General features: G+C 38.5%; 1 protein-coding gene across 2 annotated transcripts in view; it reads left to right on the top strand.

Annotated features, from left to right (window-relative positions):
• PPTC7 (protein phosphatase targeting COQ7) overlaps positions 1–18,767 on the top strand; it is a 42,298-nt gene extending 23,531 nt beyond the window's left edge. Inside the window, exons 2-6 of one of the 2 annotated variants that reach the window (XM_004017365.5) lie at positions 3,464–3,643; positions 8,647–8,845; positions 12,042–12,165; positions 13,553–13,682; positions 14,997–18,767. In XM_004017365.5, coding sequence (XP_004017414.2) covers positions 3,464–3,643; positions 8,647–8,845; positions 12,042–12,165; positions 13,553–13,682; positions 14,997–15,055 — 692 coding nt within the window. In that variant the 3' untranslated portion in view covers positions 15,056–18,767. The remainder of the gene's footprint in view (positions 1–3,463; positions 3,644–8,646; positions 8,846–12,041; positions 12,166–13,552; positions 13,683–14,996) is intronic. The other variant, XM_042234599.1, reaches the window with a different exon arrangement.
• Positions 18,768–19,895: the final 1,128 nt, after the last annotated feature.

The following is a 19,895-nucleotide window of genomic DNA, read 5'->3' as shown; positions in this document are numbered from 1 at the left end:
CCCTAACAAGATTTACAAGTGGAGTTTTGCCTGGGTTCTTTTTCCCATATAAAAGCAAACAGGTGCCTGAAAGGTTATGCTCTATTCTGGGAGATATCTGATTAATGTTGAGGGGCTATGCCAGGTCAGACTCTGTAACCTGTTGAGAGATTGTTTAGTGAGTGCCAGGATCAACTCTCAACATTATCTCAGGTTTTAATGGTTTTCTTCTGAAGGGCATTTGTAGATGAAACCAGTTTGTATTTAAAGTTAATTGTGGCTCTCAAATCAGAGTCTGGTTAAAAAGAAATTCTTTCCTCCAGCAAACAGTAGTTTGAAAAGAATGAATGATTCATCAGATGGAGTTGTAAGGACTATAATTGCATTTTATGTTTTAACACAAATTATTGCATTTAAATCGTGGTAAAAATCTTACCCCTGGTGAAGTAAGAATTCCTCAAAAGAAGATCCCACTAAACTTTCATAAGAATTTCTAGATAGCCTTCCAACTGCCTGAAAAACAGCGATACTTCTCACTGGGAGGGTAGACGTCAGCCATCCCTGAAGCTTCTCTTTCCACCTTCCTCTCTGCCACCCCCATCAGTCAACCTGTGAGTCCTTTTGTTTCACTGGATCCCAAATCCCTGCACTCTGACTGCACTGCCACTGTTTCCCAACTGAGCCACTGTCTCCCGACTCATGCCATTACTGCTTTTGCTCTCCACGTGGCAGGCAGAAGGATGAGTGTATCTCTCATTCAACTTCAGTTATCCATTCATGGTCAGCCTTATTTCATCTACTCTTCTCACACACACACACCGACACACACCCCTACACCCACACCCTACACCCACACCCCACTAATAATTTGAAACAAATCACAGACATATCTGATCAACTAATTGTATTTTGCCCTAAAGTGAAACTTTGCCTTGTGACTTCCCTGGCAGCTAGTGGTTAAGGGTTCGTGCTTCCACTGCAGGGGGCATGAGTTCAATCCCTGGTTGGGAAACTTACCACAAAGCATGGCCAAAGGCGGGGGGGGGGGGGGGGGGGGGGACATGAAATTTGCCGGTTGGTTGGTCATAAGAGATGGGAAGGTTCTGCCACAAAGTGATAAGTTATTTGTCAATCTCTTTACTGTCTTCCAGCTCTGTTTCCTCTTATTTTTTCGGGATGTGTTCCACTTCTGTTTATTAAGTGCCATTACCAGAGAAACAGTTTAATGTGTTCATTTTATGTTAAGTCAGTTTTTCAGAGATGCATATATAAGCACCTTGCTACTTTTGTACCAGATATGTTCTTTGAAGTGTGTAAGTTGAATGTACAAAAAATATACATATAGCCCATTTACACTTCAGAAACAAGCTCATAGAAAAAGAAATCAGGTTGTGGTTACCAGAGGCAGGAATGGGTGAGGGGTAATTGAATGAAGGCAATCAGAAGGTACAAACTTCCAGTTATATTAAATAGTAGGAATGTAGTATACAAGTTAAATTATATGATAAATATAATTAACACTGCTATATGTTATATATGAAATGTGTTAAAAGAGCAAATCCTAAGAGTTTTCATCACAAGGGAAAAAATTTTTTTTTCAATTTAATTTTGTTTATATATGAGATAATGGGCTTCCCAGATGGCTCAGTGGGTAAGGAATCTGTCTGCAGTGCAGGAGACACAGGAGATGTGGGTTCAATCCCTGGGTTGGGAAGATCCCCTGGAGAAGGGAATAACGACCCACTCCAGTATTCTTGCCTGGAGAATCCCACGGACAGAGGAGCCTGGCGGGTTGCAGTCTGTGGGGTCGCAAAGAGCTGGACACAACCGAGCACAAGGCACCCTGGCACATGAGATGATGGATGCTCACTGAACTCACGATGAAGTCACTCCATGTTGTCTGAAAGTCAAATCATTATGCTGCACACCTTGAACTTTAATAGAACCATAGGACAATAATATCCCAATACAACTGGAAGAAAAAATTAAACGTGTATATAAGGAGGGTGTTTCATGCTCAGAAAGCCTTAAGAATTATAAATTTCCTAATATTTTTTGTTATAAAATCAATACATGCTCATTATAAAAATAAAATTTAAATAATACAGAATAGTGTGAGGTAAAAAGCTTAATTTTCCCATTTGTTCACAGATCACTTTCAGTCTTTTTTATTTCAGAAACAACTATATTTCTTATAGATCATTCCAGAAAAGTTCATTTACTTATATTCACTTAAAACCTTAATAATATATATATCTGACTTTCAGTTTGGATTTTAGTTTAGTTTGAATAGCAAACCATTTCAGTTTGTTTGAAATTAGATAGAAATCAATTTTAATGTTGAACAATTAACTTGATGTTGCAAGGGATTGAGTAGGAGATGGTATGTTGACTTTGATGTCTGATTTTTCTTGAACACTAGTTTGCTCACGATAAAGGAGTCTTAAACTGAAATCATCAAGAGTTTTGTGGACCCATGAAAACCTCTATACCAGTGCTGTCCAATAGAAATATAATGTGAGCCACATATGTCATTTAAAATTTCCTAGTATTCACATTAATTAAAAATAAAAATAAACTTTTAATTTGACATTAATTTTCATAATGTATTCTCTTTAGCACATTATATGCAAAATATTACTTCAACATATAATAATATAGAAATTAATGAGATAATTTACTATTTTTTTATGCTAATAAGTTTTCAAAAAGTCCAGTGTATGCTTATACTTAGAGCATTTCTCAGTTTGCATCAGTCAGTCCCATTGCTAGTGCTTACTAGCCACGCAGGGTAGTGGCAGTTATTGCTGGGCAGTGTGGCCGTGTACAGGATGGTGGTTGTCTCTGACAGAGGAGCAAAGAGGGTAAGATAAATTCTTAATTTTGTTCTCTCTTTCACAATTATTGACCAATATTTGAAGTTAAAAGTGTGCTGCCTTTGGTATTCTTCATGATGGCCAAGTGTGGCTCAGTTGTATTCTCACTAGCATCAGCACTTTTTAAGAAAATCAGTTTTCATTCTTATAAAATACAACAAAGATTAATAACACAGCTAGTTGTGTACAAAGATGAAAATCCTGCTGAAAACAACCTTTTGGCCGGGAGGCAGTGCCACCCTATGGTAGCTCACGTGTTTATTCATCAATATATGAAAGATCAGATTCTAAGTAGAGAATGTGGCTTAGGAGTATTAGTGTATAATACATTAAACCTGACTGCTTTTTATTCCGAATTTCATGGTAAATTTATGTACTGCTGCTAAGTCGCTTCAGTCGTGTCTGACTCTGTGCAACCCCATAGATGGCAGCCCACCAGGCTCCCCCATCCCTGGGATTCTCCAGGCAAGAGTACTGGAGTGGGGTGCCATTGCCTTCTCCAAATTTATGTACTAGTATGTAGTAAAATTAGTAATAGAAAGCCGGAGTAAGAATTCCTGAGACACTGATTAGAACTATCTTTTGAATGTAATTTTTTTTTTTTTAAGGGGTTGCCGATGGTGTAGGAGGATGGAGAGACTATGGTGTTGATCCTTCTCAGTTCTCAGGGACTTTAATGCGAACATGTGAACGGTTAGTAAAAGAAGGACGGTTTGTCCCGAGTAATCCCATTGGTATCCTCACCACAAGCTACTGTGAGTTGCTGCAAAATAAAGTACCTTTGCTTGGTAAGTACATATCCCATGTGTTTTCCTCTCTAAAGAAACCCCCCCTGGTGGTTCAGACAGTAAAGAATCTGCGTGCAATGCTGGAGACCCAGATTTGATCCCTGGGTTTGGAAGATCCCCTGGAAAAGGCAATGGCTGTCCACTCCAGTATTCTTGCTGGAGAATCCCATGGACACAGGAGCCTGGTGGGCTTGCAAAGAGTCAGACACAACCGAGCAACTAACATTTAAAGAAGCCCAGGAGGTGGTTAACAACAAAACCAAGAAAATCACTTACAGCCCAGCTGTTTATCCGAGGCTCTTCCTGTTAAACAGTTTGATGGAGGAGCTATAGGCTATACCAGAATACTTAATACTGCGTGAGATAAGTACAGCCACTTTGGAAAACAGTTTGGAATTAAAGAATAAAGTTAAACATGAATAGATAATATGCCCCAAAAGTTCAACTTCTGGGTCTTTACCTTGAACTAGAGAAGCTCTTGCACATCTATGTGCAAGAAGCTCTTGCATATCAAGAGATGGGTACAAAAATGTTCATAGTAACCTCATTTATAATAGCAGAAAACTGGGGACAACCTTAAAGTCATTTATAGGAGTAAAATGCATTTTGAAACAGAATGCGTTAAGGTTGCATGAAGTACTCAGGAACATGTTATTGAGGAGAAAGATGACTTTGCAGAATACCACCCAGCAGTCTGAGTCCATAAATTTCAAATTCAGAAACCTAAAACTGTATCATTTAGGGGTTCTAAAATGTAAAAGAAGAAAGAAAAGCAAGTGGTTGTATAGTTGGGTTAGTGATTCTCTCCCAGGGAGGAAGAAAGGGGATTGAGGTCCCACATGTAACACTCAGTTGACTACTTGTGGGGAGTTCAGGTTGCAGATGGATTGCCCAATTGTTTGCAGTTAGCAGTTACATTAGTCTGTATAAATCCCTGTTAATCTTGTATTAGAAAATATACAAATATGTAGTGTTTGTTTATATGGCATGCCAATGAAGCATCCTTTGGCCAAGCTTCTCCATTTGTTTGTTAAATGGTTTCTTGGGCTCTTACCCAGTCTTCTAAACAGGCTCTCAGAAAGGGTGTTATTAAGTTTCTGCTAATTGCCAGCATCTTTCTGGTTACTAGAAAGTCCCCTCCCAGTCACCAGGCACATTTAAAATCAGCCTTCTCTTTTCAGTGTAAATGGAAATCTCCATTTTCATAGAATTTTACCTTCAGTTTGAAACCTTTGTAAGAAGGGGTTGTTTCCATCATGCTTCTGTCTTCTCTGTGCTGTGATTAACCTGCTTGTTCTCCTTCTAACTGAAGAGAAATCTTGTCTTGAGGTTTCAATATACTACTTTGTCTTAATCTGCTATTTTAGACTTGCAATCTTGAACTTCCCCGGTATCTTGAAATATCCTAGATTCTATTTCTAGCACCTCTCTGTCAACTTGCCTGCCATATGACTTTAGGCAAACCACCTAACCTCTGACCTCCTTATTTCATGTTAACTAGATGAATCTTTTTTTGTGAAAAGCAGTGACTTAAAGCTTCTTACAGTACTCAGAAACATCTTAAGGGAAAAGACAACACATTGCAGGGTACCATCTAACAGAGAGTCTGTAGACACAATACCAGGGACCTGACTCCTATACATTCTTGTGAGTCTTCTGCCAATACCACTCCAACCCCAACCCTGCAGTGCATGTACTAAATTATTGTGACTTGGAATAAACCATTACAACCTATAACAACTATCCTCATTTTGTGCTTTGAAAGCCTTGTTTTTTTTTTTGCTGAGTTTCTTCCTTATAACTGCTTTTTCCCCTATTTACCTTCATGTAACTGGAGATCTTAGTAGAATAAGTTTAAGGACATAAAAGAGGTTTTTTTTACATTGAATGTTACAATTAACTGCTTTCTCCTAAAAGACACTTTGAAATATTCCTTTGTTACTATGTTTGACAACATGTATACTTCTGTCTTTATCTGCATATCTCTAAGCTGTTTGTAACTAAAACCCAAGTATATTTTGACAAAGGTAGGCTGCTGAGTTTTACTGAACCTCAGCTGTAGTTATAAATAATAACTTTTAGGATTAGATAATCTTTAAAAAAAAATCTTACAACCTTGCAGAAGCATAATTCCAGTATAAGGGTGAGCTGATAGCTGTAACCACTTATTTCTTGAGAATTTCTAGCTGCTTTTAGATCTGGATTGACATCACAGGCTAATTGTTTACATATATTATTTCTTCAGAAACCCTTAAGTGGATTTAGGTCTTAAGAAACCAACATATCTTAAGAATTTGAGTAGTTAATCCTTGTAAGGTTATCCCTTTCTTCCTTTGCTGCTCAAAATGCTTAACTGTAGTTTACAGAGTAAGGGCCATTTTTTCATGAGGGATATGCTTGGGGACCTGTCTGGATTGCTCATCTGAATATTCAGCATGGTTCTTAGCACTCTTTTCTTTCTTCTTTGCTTGCTTGTTCTTCATCAAACATGTAAGGATGAACTCTTCTCCCCATGTTAGACTGTCAGGGCCTGAGCCGCTGTACTCAGCAGTAATTTGAAGAGGCCCAGATGATTGTGTAAGGCCGAGCTTCCCCTCTTTGGCACTGCTTTGCATGTTAAAGCTCTGTCTATCACTCATGAGGACCATTTTTATTCTAACACAGCGGGTGACTGCCACAAGGGTAGCAAAATGATAGCCTAGGTTTGTCAGTGAGTAATAATGAGTCAACATGAGTCCTTCCTGCAGCAGCATCTTCAGGACTGTGCCTCTCTTCTGTCATTTTTTTGTTCTCGGTTGAATTAATCCCATCAGCTTTCAGAAGATCTTTTGTGTGGTGGTTCTGTTAATGATGTAAATGATTAGATTTTTTGTGTATTGGGTTAGGAAGGAAGGAAGGGTAATTGGTGACTTTAGCTCTAATGTAAGCTATAGAATAGGTTCTCAGATAGCATGACCAGTTAGTTACAATACCTCTGTTTTTCTTTTCCTTGACATTTAATGGGTAGGGACTAGATAATTTAGCATTAACGTGTCAGATTTGTACCCATGCATATACTGTAGATAACAAGGAAACAGAATTTTTGAACATTGCAGTGACACAAATGCTTATATTTAAGTGTTTTTTAATTAAGTTACACATTTTCATTAAGGAAACTAACAAAAACTTAAATTACTCATAATCTATTAAGAAAACTATTAATTTTTTAGTGATTATGCTTCCTGACCTGTTTTCTTTGTGCATAGAATAATAGTAACAGGAATTGAATCTACTGTGTGCTCACAGTAGCCCCAATAAGGTAGATTTGTAGGTGCTTTTATTCCCCGTTTTGCTAGGAAGAAACTGAGGCCTAGAGAGAATAAGTGGTTTTGCCCACAGCCATATCCATGGCTAGAAAATGACAGAGCACTGGGATTTAACACAGCTGGTTTCACAGCCTATTTATTTTCTTCTTTTTGCCCTTTAACTGTCATTTTAGCAGGTTAGCTTTTGGCTACATATTGTGCTTTTTAAAAAAAGATGACAGTAAGTATCGGTGTTTCTGATGTACAGTTCGTTATATTTGGTGTCACTTTTTAAAGGTAACTTCAATACGAGCTTACAATCTACTTGTTTCACTTACCTTATCTTTCATTCTCAAATATGTTTCTCTCACACAATTTTAGTTGCTGTCAGATAGCCAGCGAACACTTATTATTTGTTGTAAGTCTTTGACATGATTTAACTAATTTTATCTTACAAACAACTCTCTGAGGTAGTTACTGTTATCCCTGTTTTTATAGATGGGGAAACTAAGGCACAGACAGGTTACATAATTTGTCCCAGGTCACACAGCTAGTAAGTGGCAGAGCTAGCATTAAGATGCAGGCAGGCTGTCTCTAGAGTCTGTATTCCTAAGTATTATGTGATAGTGCATAGCCTGCCATTGTATGGATGAGCTATAATTTATATAACCAACCCCTTAATTTTAGATGTTGAAGTTGTTTCCAGTTCTTTGTGATCTTATACAGTGCTTTGTACTTAAGTCTTGTTTGCGTTTCTATTTTCTTATAATAAATCCTCACAAATGGAATTGCTAGGTCAAAGGATATGTACATTTTTCAGGGCAGTATTATCCTTTAGAAAGATTTATTTAAGTTTTACTCTCATCACCATGGAATGAGAGTGACCACATTCCCTATACTAGTGCAGTGATCATTAAAAATATATATATTTACAGACCGTTTACATGGTGGTTGAACTTATTTTTTCAATTTTGCCATTTTCTGTTATGTATAGGTTGAAATTTTAGCATTTGAAAGCAATCTCACTAACTGGGTTACCAACTTCAGGCTGAGAAAGGTCATGTGAGCTGTGTGCTACAAAGGTACACAGAAGCTTCTGCTTGGAATGTTCCCTCTAAATGTTGATAGTCTCTGTGAAGTGAACAGGTTGATTCCCCACCCATGAAACTTGGTCTTGTTACTCCACAGTGAGTCTGCAATAAAATTTTTTCATGACCTTAGCAGATGGAAATCCCATTAAAAATTGAAGTTATGTGCCCTGTCTTAAATGTTAGTGAATTTCACAGGGAAGGCTTTCTGCCAGTGACTAATGAAAAATGTCATGGAAACGTGACATTCTCATTTTGGCATTTAAGTATTAAAACTTAATATCTCAATAACATCCTTTAGAAAATTTGGCATAGATTATAGCACTATTGAAATGAAATAATGTGGTTAAATACCAGCCATTTTTATTATTTCTTATCTCTGCAAGTGGAAGAATCCAGATCATCAGTGGCCCACTTTGCATGCGTAGTATAAATCCCTTTTTCTCTCCCCATTGTGTTGATCATGATCAGGTTACTACTGACATGGGTATGGAGCCGTAACTAAGAAAGGACCTATTAGGCAAAGGAGGTTCACATTATGGTATGTTGCTCCTCAGGATGATATGATAAAAATGTGTATGCAGAGACAGTCTGGGAAGAGAAAATAAATGGACATTGTTTTTGTTTCTAGGTAGCAGTACTGCCTGCATTGTGGTGCTGGACAGAACCAGCCACCGCTTACACACAGCAAACCTGGGTGACTCAGGCTTTCTGGTTGTCAGGGGTGGGGAAGTTGTGCACCGATCAGATGAGCAGCAGCATTACTTCAACACTCCATTCCAGCTCTCAATCGCGCCCCCTGAAGCCGAGGGAGTTGTCTTGAGTGACAGGTAATCTCCCCTCTCTCACCAACAGGTTCCCTCCCGTTCCCCTTAACTAGGCTGTTGGAGATGGGCATTTTCCATTCTCACGTGAGAAGAGAAGACACATTGAAGACCTTTTAGTCTGACATCGAAAGATATTCTGCTTGAACTTGATTTCCAGCCAAGTTGAATTCTGATAAACACCTATTAATTTGACCTGATTGTGAAAATACTATTTCAAGCTTATAGAATATCAGTTTTTCATACCAAGACCACATGGTACATACAGTTGTATTTGTTAAGTAGTGCTGGAGAAATGAGTCATTGTTCATGTGTGCCATGCCATATACAAGTTTTTGCATATGTTATTAGGGAAGAATGCAAATAGACATCTGCTTTATTTATCAGAATAACTTCCTGATTCTCAGAGCTGCCTATAATGTGCATCAAGTGGAACTTTCAGTCCTTGCAGATCTTGTCAGGCAAAGTTAACTTGCAGGAAATGGACTTAAAGGTGGTGTTGGGAATGTTCTCTGATGGTACTCTTGAAATGTGTGCTTTTTTTTCTTTCCACACCTTCTCAGTTCATTTTAAACTGTCAAGACCTTTCCAGGACAGTCAGTACTTTTTTGAATCAACTTTTATAGTTTATCTTTTTTCAGATCAGAGTACAGAGTAATACTAAGTCTCAGATTTTACTGCCTTTAGCAACCTTTTAGGGTTTGACACAAACATTGTGGGCAATTCATAAGTGTAGTAAAATGGGTAATGAACCTGTTGTAAAAGTAGAAGCATCCTAGCAAATACAGATTGTCTCTACTTAATAGTTCTTATTAGGCCAAATCTTAGGTCCAAACTAAGGTAAAATGATGATTACTGCCATCTTTTAACTAGAATGAGCATATTATATAAGCGCTCCATATTACCCAACTAAAGTTTATTGCTGACTCCTACAGAGAGGGAAGCATTTTTTTTTACTTTCAGAGTAAGGCAGATTACCATAATTGGAAGAAAATTTGATTATAGGCCCTTCTTCAGTTGGCTGTAGTAGCACATCGATATTAGTCACATTGGAGTGAGGCAGACTCAGAACCCCAAGACCTTGGTAAATGTCAAGTTCAGCTAACAGTTTTTGGAGAAACAGTGTTTTTCATTTTCCTTTATTTGATCCTTGTTGTTTTGGCTTCCCAGTGCTAGAGCACCCCTGCAGTACCTCACACGCTCTCTTTGGGACAGTTTGGTCAGGGCAGCACTTGGCCTGTCCTGCCAGTGAGGTGGAGGCTGCTTCCCCTGGAGCCCAGAGACAGTTTGCTAGCATGTGATTGCAGCTCGTGTTTCAGTGCAGTCAAAAGTTTCCAGCAGCACAGTATGTTCAATCAAAATGGGCAGAACTGCAGCTGGCAGAACACCAAGCTCAGGGGTGGGAGTGTTGGGAGAAGAGGACGAACTGTCCAATGGCAGCGAGTCTCTCACAGACAGCATAGCAAAAGACACTCCTGGGGAAAGAAAGACCTCAGCATAAAATAGAGCTTCAGTGCCAACCTGGTCATTAATCTAAACTTCTAGAGGCTGATTCGCTTCCAAAGACTGAGCAAATGTGCAATGTCTTGTATTGTTTCTCTTTATTCCATGGAAGAAATCGACCTGGTTTCTACCAATTTACAGTCTGTTTTAGTGTGTGTCTTTTTTTTTTTTCCTTCTCTTGGCTGCTTGTTATCCTTTGTTATCAGTCTCTCTTATCTATAAAATATTATTTGAACCTTAACTTACAAATTTCCTTTAATAGCTGTTTTGACAACAGCTATTGTTGTTAAAACAGCTATGTTATTGTATAAATGTATAAGTGAAAGCTAGTTTGTTCCTTGTCAGAAGCCCGTTACAGAACTTTTTGGTGTGGTGCTGCTTTCCTCAGTCAACAGAAAACAAACTAGAAATTTTCTTAGTGTAAATCCCCAGCAGGCATGGGTAGGCTGTTTGTTTTTATGTTTTCCCTTTACAAATTTTATAGTACATCACTTAAACAATTTAGTGTTTTTTGTTTTTTTTTTTTTGGTGAGGCTTAAGGTGCTTTGGTTCTGGCCCCTGCCTTCTGGGTCAGTGTATGAATTTTTTCCTGGCTCTTGTTCCCTAATTACACGTTTTAAGGCAAATTATCAGATATCTCACCTTTCCCTTACCTTGGAAGCCTGGAAGTGGTAGAGCTGGCCTTTCAAAATGGCTGAGAATCAGTCTCCAAGGGAGCCATGAACTCTTTGAATATATTATCTTCTCTTTTTCTCCCCACCTGGGCTTCTGTTTTCTTCTTGTAAGTCTCCCCTCTATCTTTTTAAAAAAGTTTTACACAGATGTAATGAAAAATCTACCACCTGTCCTCAGAGGCAGCCAGTTATGTTTCTTTGAATCCTTCCAGATTTATTCTCTGCATGTAGAAGCGCCTGTATATATAGATCTTTCTTTCTCACACACACAGTACCTTGTTCTTTTCATTAACAATATTGAGTCTTTACCCAAACTGGAGGATTAGTTACTGTGATTCTTCATTCATTAACTATTTCTTGAAGACGTATTATGTGCCAGGAGCCCTTATAAATAAGTAACCTGTGCGTGATGAGAACTTTGTAAGCCCTGAGAGAGACAGTCTTTACTCTGCCAGAGTGAGGGTGATTTATTAATATTTATTTGGTGTTACTGGTAATATACCAGTAATTACTAGCATTATAGTAAGAAATACCATTGTAGATATTTCACAGGAATTAATTCTTATAGGACTGGCATGTGCTCCTCCATAGTGCTCATTTATTCCACTAGAACACAGCCTCCAAATTCAAGCCTGCAGGGAAACTGATGAGTGGAAAGTGAGTAAGAGAGGATGGAATTTGGCACTAAAGAATTAGGAAACAAAGACTCATTTCCACTAGGATTCTAGAGGCATTTTAGTGTCTGACTCAGAAAAGAACCCCTCTTCCTTTTAAAGCACATGTGACTAATCATCAAACTCAGTTTTACTTGATAGTTTTTGTTAAGCTTTTGAAAGATTTATATCAGAGTTTTCAGTTTTTTTCAAGGTTAAGAATTTCAGAATAGTGATTTTTATTATTGACTGCTACTATAAATTAGTTTTCCTTAAAGCTTCGTTATATTGTAGCATCGTCCCCATTGGAAACTTCTAACAGTATCTCTAAAGGGCTCTGCTAACTTTGCCACCACCCTGTCCTTGTTACAGCCCAGATGCCGCTGATAGCACATCTTTTGATGTCCAGTTAGGGGACATTATCCTGACAGCGACAGATGGACTCTTTGACAACATGCCTGACTATATGATCCTTCAGGAGCTAAAAAAGTTAAAGGTAATTAACTCAAAGGTGGGCCTTTAGAAACAGTGACCCTCCCTGGACAGCCGAGTTTTTTTTATTAATTCAGTTGCGTAAGCTCTTTTTGTAGTTTTGGAAAGGACTACTTCGTGAATTTAGGAAAATGAAAATGGTTCTGATCTTGTTCTAAACAGTTGTAGACAGAAATATTCACAGTTGGAAAACCTGAGGGAAAAAGAGGCTTCTCATCCAAGCCCCTCTTTAGTAGGGTGGTAAAGGTAGGAAAAACTCTGATAAGAGATTTGTGTTTTTAATTGTGTTTTAATGGTATTTAATGGTGTTGGTTGCTGGTTATCTTTTTCATTTTTTAGTCTTGTAACAAACCCAGCAGGTGTTGAGGCTGGGAAAGATAGGAAATCATCATACCAGAGCCAGCCAAGGCAGCAGCCAAGGGTAGCAAGCAGCTAAGGGCCTTGATGTGATCTGAGCTGTCACCAGTAACAAAGCAGTTCAGACTTGGCCCATATAGTGAGTGGAAGGAAATGAAAGCCAGTCTGCATATTCTCCTGGCTTTGTGAAGTACTGACTTGGGGGGATTGATCTTTTCTCATGTTTTTACTACTAACCAGTATGACCTTGAGTTTTCTAAACTTTCTTAGCAGTGTTTTTCTCACCTATAAAATAGGGGTGGGACAGTTCAAAGACCCTGTTCTGTAGGGCTGTGGTGAGGATGAACCAAGACTACGCACTAGAAATCCTTAACACCATGCTTTGTCTGTGGAGCTTAGGAAGGTCAGGTGCTGCTGACACATGCTGGCACTGTGCCATGTGTGTAACACTGAGAGGCAGAAATGACACATTCCCTGACCTTATGGGGCTTACATTCTAGTGGAGGAAGACAGAGAATACAGAGAAAGAATAGAAATAGTGTTGTTGCTAAATAAAAAAGAAAAAGCATGGAGAAGAAATAGAGAATAGAGAGGGCTTTTCAGTGGGGTAACTGGCAGCATTTACTTGGAGAGCAAGCACACTGAGCTTGGCCTGGGGTGCACTCCCAAGCAGGGAGAATTTTGAGGTCATCCTAAAATGCTATCAAAATCCGCCCCTTCAATCCCATCCCATTTTAGCAAGAATGCCTTAAGAATTTCAAGGGGGCCGGGGAGATAAAAAAATTCAAACTTCAGGACCCAAGGCCATCCTCACAAAGAACTTTCTCGTTGACGTCCTATGTAGGCAGCACTGGTGATCTTGTTCATTTTAGTCAAGGTATTATGTTCCACTGTCTTCTCTAACTGGAACAAAATTTAAATGGTGGAAACTATGATTAGATAAATCTTACTGTCTTAAAAAGTGATGTTTACCTGCATGTAGAAATCATGTGAGGCATTTTGGTAAAAATATCTCCCTCATATTTTTGTATTAGAATTCAAATTATGAGAGTATACAGCAGACGGCAAGAAGCATTGCTGAGCAAGCTCATGAGCTGGCCTATGACCCAAATTATATGTCACCTTTTGCACAGTTTGCATGTGACAACGGATTGAATGTGAGAGGTAAGCATTCTTTGGGAACTTCATAAGGACTAACTGGGGACATAGGGGATGGAGCATTCTGGGCTGTGTGTGAGGCCAGCTGCTGCACTGGGGTGAGACTGCTGAGGGGTCCTCTCCCAGCTGTGAGCTGGTGACTTTGCACAAGGTCAGCAGGCCTGAACACTGGAGGACAGCAAGTGCATGCGTTCCCTACAGAGGTGCCCTTCAGAGCTGCACTTCATTGGCTGCAGAGGCAGGTGGAACCTGAAGCCCTTTATCGCTGCCAATGCTCTGCTTGGATCTGAGCCCAGAAAACCTCTGAGCTCTGCCTGGAGGGCCTGGACATTGCTAATGGTTTAAACATTCTGCCCTTCACAAGTCTGACATTTCACTTCTCCCTTCGTCTGGCTTTGTGGGACTCATTCACAGTATTTGCCTACCAAATTGCTACAGCAAGTTTTTTTGTTTTTTATTAATTTTTATTAATTGTAATTAATTGCTTTACAGTGCTCTGTTAGTTTCTGTCATACAGCAAAGTGAATCAGCCATATGTCCCCTTTTTGGGATTTCCTTCCTATTTAGGTCACCACAGAGCACTGAGTAGAGTTCCCCTGTGCTGTGCAGTATGTTCTCATTAGTTATTTGTTTTATGCATAGCAGTGTGTATATGTCAGTCCTAGTCTCCCAGTTCATCCCACCTGCCTCTGTAGGATGTTTTGAAAAGGGAAGACTCTCCTTGCCTAGAGTCTTCCTATCTACTGAGCAATGTGTAACTTTGGGAGCAGGCCAATATCTCAGCTTTGAGCTTGGATAACATGTTGGTGCAAGCATATCAGCACTTGTAGAGTGGTCAGCTTCTTGCAGGTATAATATTATGACACGCAAAGCATTTCTTAGCTGTCCGGGAAATATTAAATAGAAAAAAGCACATGCCATAGCTGTTTGCCAGATTAGACTACAAGACTATCAGCTAGTTTCAAAACATTGGGTATGTTTGTCCAAATTAGGATTGCAGGAGGGTGGAACATAGAACTTTCTTGTCAGGCAGAATAAATCTTAGTAACATTTTGTCTTTATTGTGATTTCTATACACAGAGGATGTGGTGGTGGCCATTTTAACAAAGCTCCTATTGTAAAGGAGCAGAGAGGATTTTTTTTAAAGCTTCAATTAAATTAGATGTAATTTCTTGGTGTGTTTTAACTATCGATTTTTTCTCCTTTTTTTCTACTAGAGTATATTGACAAACCTATTTGTCTCCTAGTACTTACTTATTTAGGCTTATATTTTTTTCTTGAGTTTTAAAATGTGTGACTGCATTTTCATTTTCATTGTAGGTGGAAAGCCAGATGACATCACCGTCCTTCTCTCAATAGTGGCTGAGTATACAGACTGACTCGCCTAGGTGTCGACTCCTGCCTCCCCTTCATCATCCCAAATTCTCCCCTGCCGTGTGTGCTGATCCTGCTGGCAGGACCACGTCTCTTTGCCACTGATCTCAATGGCCAGTGATGTAAACCTTTTGCCTGTCTCTTTGAGATCCTTGTTGAGAACCACTACTGTCATTCTACTGCTCATATCTGCCAGCAACATTTGAAGAAAATCAAGATCTGAAGATTGGCCTTCACATTCTCCTTTCCATGATGGGATGGATGTTTTCAAAGCCAAAATGACTTACTTTTTGAAAACGGTTGAAGTATTGAAAATGAGTAATATTGGTAAAGTGAATTCAAAATTACAGTGTGTAAAAGGGATTTTAAAAGTCTGACACAAATTGTATGTTATGATACATCTACTAGAAACATGCTCATCAAATGATGCGTTACACGTGTACTATACAGTCTGTGTTATGATCGAGTGTGACTATATTTTCATTATAAACTCCTATTTTTCAGGGGCTTATAATTTTGCTCTAAAACATTGCTCTGGATTATAAAATCTTGATCCTAGGAGCTTTTTTTTTTTTTTTTTGCAGGTTGGAAAGAAATTCAGTTTAGTTCTATGGATGCAAATGTTTCATGGTTTTTAAAAGATGCTTAATTGTGCTCCTGTGATGAAAGTTTTAGCATTTTAGTGCGTATCACAGGCTGGTGGCTTATCTGCAGGAGGGGCTGGGGAGACTCCTTACCAGAATTTTATAATGAATATTATTCAAGGTTATAAAATTCCTCAAGGCCTAGGTATTTAATGTTGCAGCTGAAATTCCTCCCAGCTGTCTGGTATGATTCCCCCATGTGAGAGCTCGAGGCCCACAGGCCTGAAGGGTTGAGAATAGACAGCTCTAACTTTGAATTTTGTTGGCCTATCAGGTCATGCTACCCCTCATGTCTTAGACCTGTCGCTAGTAGCCTTGCCTTCTGTAGACAAATTCAGGGAGTCCAGGTGAAAGAGCATCATGGGCACAAGAGTCCACGAGGAAGATGTCTAGTGATGACCTGACATTTGCATTTGCCCTCCACAGAAACGTAGGGGTTTCCAAATCAAGCTTAATGTTTACAGTTTCCAAATAGCCATCTTGCAGTGTATAGTTTTCCTATAAAATTACCCCATATCCAGTTTTTCCATTATCTGCAAGCTCAAAGTTATTTTTAAGGTTTGTGTACAAGTCGACTGCTGTAAAGATACATATTTTGGGGTCAGTTTTTTTCCTTCATTAACTTGGTGGTAGAAAAATATATATACTTAGAAATCCTTAAATTAAAGCCATGTTTTATATATAAGTCAGGTAACATTGGTGTATAGATAAGAATGCAATTAAACCTGATGAGAATCTACTTGAGGAGAACATAGACAGTCTCTTTCTCTAAAGGAGATATTTACTCCCTGGTTTATTGCATTAAAACTTATGTTTGAGGTTACCTCAACTTGTTTTAAAAAGATTTTGTTTTGTGAATTTGTACTGTATATTTGAGTAACTGTCAAGCTTGTTTTATTTAAAATTGTTTAACATGTACCATGTACATGTCATTACTATATTTCAATGCATCATGCTTGTAACAGGCATTTCATTTATAATAAGAATGAGTTATTCATTTGTAAGCCGTTCAGTAATTTATCTACTATTCCTAAATTGGCATAATGTTTAGATACCTATTTTGAATCACCTTTAATTACTTGTCAGAATGCCTTAACTACCCTAACTTGACAAAACAGAATTTGGTAAAGGAGATCGGGGGGTGGGGTAGGGAGTGGAGAGGGACTGTTTAAATAATGAGAACCCATCGTGCTGTGATAATACACAGACGGGTGAGTGGCAAGTGGCAGGGTATTTATTTTGCACAAACTATTTGCAGTCTTTCTGTATTTAAAAAGTAAAGAAAGTTGCATCCAGAAAGGTTTTGTTGGAAGGAATACATTTACACTTGGACTGACAACTTCAGTTCTTTTGTTGGGTTTTTGATTATTTCTGGTCAGAGGCATGGAGCCTTATGACCCAGGTGTATTCTGTATTAGTTTTCCATTGCATACACTTATTTCCTGGTAAGAGCAGTGCTGGTCAAGTCACTGGCTTTTCTCTGCACTCATCTAAACTCATCAAACACCGTCTTCATAAAGGTAGATTGATGGTATTTTACACAACTCATTTAATCAACTTAGTATTTTTTGAGAAATGATCGTTAGAAATTGACGTGTTTCAGTGATGTTGAAAACAGTGGGACAAGAATTGAGTTTCACAGGGGAATTGACTTTGGACCTGGCCTGTAGATTAGGGACACAAAATATTTTCTCTTTTTCCCCCCTGCCCTTTTTGTGTTATGCACTTAATTTTGTGACTTTGGGGGTCTGTTGGAGTGCTGTTTAACAACTCTCCTACTCTCAATGGTCAGAGGCTGTGTAGGTACCCATACTGGAATTTTCCAGGCCACAGGACCCAAGTCTTTGTGGGGCGTGCCTAACATATACCACTTGGTGGGTCTAATTCTAAACTTGATGTGTTAATTGTACTTTAAGTCAAGCAGTATAAACACACACATTTGCCTCGTGTAGTGGACTTTTATAATAAAAGAGAATTTGGATTTCTAATTTACAAATGGCAAATTATTTATCCCTCTCTGGATGCACCAAAGACCAGTAAAGTTTATAGCTTTTCCATCTATATTTATAAAGCAATACTGTATTATAAAAGTCAATATTTTTATCACATGCTTGAAATTTTTATTTTGTTCTGTTTAAAATGTGCACTCTAAACATATCAGAACCTTATTTCTTCCTGTGAACTTAGGCTGCCTGCGCACAAAAAAAAAAAAAAAAAAAATTACCGAATGGATATGCAGTAGAGTCCATACGCTCTTAAAACTGAAGCAAGAAATGAGGTTGGGAGAACAAGTTCTTTGTCCTGAATTACTGTACTGGCTTGACATGGTTGATGGGTACTAAATCACAAAAGAATCCATTCCAGTTGTGTATGTCTGGGGGTTGGGCTGTGACTAGATTTAGAAAATAGACCTCAAGCTTTGCATGGTGGGCAGGTATCTTATCCCATCGGTTGCATTTGTTCTGGATAGAACAGTGGCCTTCAGTACCACCTTCAGTACCACCAACGTACCACATCAAGTAACAAGGCAGGAATTGTGGGAATTCACTGAGTCAGTTTTGAGCATTTTGGAGATTGTAAACAAGATTGGCTAGAACTGTAAATGTTTGTACTTTTGATTAAGTTCATGGTTCCTTGTCACCTTATACCAGCTATCTTTGGTAGAAGCTACAGCATCCAATCTATCACATTTGTGCATTTAACAAAGTTTGCAATAGCAAAAAAACCAAAATCTGCTTATAAAACATTTGGAACAGAAAACATTTGGATTCCACTTAAAAAAAAAAAAAATTATTTGCAAAATTGGTCTTAGTTAAAAATCAGCAGTTGTCCACGTCAAAATTTTAACTGTAAGCAGGTAGTTTGTGGCAAAGATGGCTAAACAATGAAGCAAGTTTGAATTTGTGTATGCTAATAAGCTGCTTTTTTCTGTTGAGACTATCATTATTTGTCTTATTACCCAAGAGGCAATGACCTGAATTGGATGTCTGAAGTTTAACTTATGCAGGAATAGTTCTGTAAATACATTTAAATAAACTGTAAAGATATTTAATAAATATAGTATTTATACTAATCTGTGTACTCCGTTTAATTTGAGTAGTAACAGGACACTGGCCTTGACATTGAGTTTGTTGGTCTCTATCAGGTCCTCATTTCCAAGCCTCTGAGTCTAGCAGTGACTCCATACTTTGTGGCTGTCGTTTCTGTCTTTCACTAGTTGATCTCTAAGGCTCTTTTTCACCAGCTGATTTATTACTACATCAGTTTAGCTTCACTGAATGTAACAGACAGCTGTTCTCCCAGCTGGGAAAACTTTAGCATTTTTTAAATGATATGTGAAGTCAGACACAAATCTGGTGTCATTTAAATTTAGCATTCTGTATCCAAATTCTAAAATCCAAACTACAACCTGACAGTGGTAACTGTCTTTTATAGACCAGTGCTAAATCTAGGTGATCACTAGTGATGGTGCCTTCACAGGCCAAAACGCCCTGGCCCATTTCAGTGAGCGAATCAGAAACTTCATCCTCAGCGAGGAGACCTACACTTATTCTTGGATATAATATCCTCTGGGTAGTCATCTGCGTTTGTTAGGAATATGTGTAGTTCATTGTTAATCATCAGTGTAAACAAAAGATACATAAATCTTTAGCCTACAATGTGGAATTATGTGGGCATTGCCGATTTCCACAAAAAGCTTGGTGAAAGCCCATTTTCATTCACTGAGGAACATTTCGGGATGAACTTGAGTTTTTATTAGGTTATTGTGGGTAGTTCTGACTCATCACCAAGCTATATGAGCCAGACTCATTCTGGTTTCAGTTAGAACTCTGTTCACAGTTCTAAAGTTAACTAATCCACTCAGCCACCTTTGTTTAGTTAATCCTCACAAAATCTAAAGCACGATTGCTTGCCAGTTAATATTTCCTTGTGATTTGATGGTTTCATAGACTCAACAATAAGGTGTTACAGAAGTCTAGTTTGTCAGGTTATAACTGACTATAAACAGGTTTAGGGGAGGGAGAGGCATACATCATAAGATGTTACATAACAATGTTATTGTGTCAGACTGTTTAGCTTGTGCAGGTAAGAAGCTAATTCTTAAAGAGGCAAAAAACAGAGACATTAATCTTCCCCCTCATTCCACTCTAGACCCAGGCTCTCTTGGCAGTGGAGGCTGCTGTTCTATGTCAGCTAATAC

Source organism: Ovis aries, chromosome 17 (genome assembly GCF_016772045.2).
Source record: "Ovis aries strain OAR_USU_Benz2616 breed Rambouillet chromosome 17, ARS-UI_Ramb_v3.0, whole genome shotgun sequence".
Classification (NCBI taxonomy): domain Eukaryota; kingdom Metazoa; phylum Chordata; class Mammalia; order Artiodactyla; family Bovidae; genus Ovis; species Ovis aries.
The sequence above is the reverse complement of the archived record's forward strand: the minus strand, read 5'-3'. Positions and strand labels throughout refer to the sequence as shown.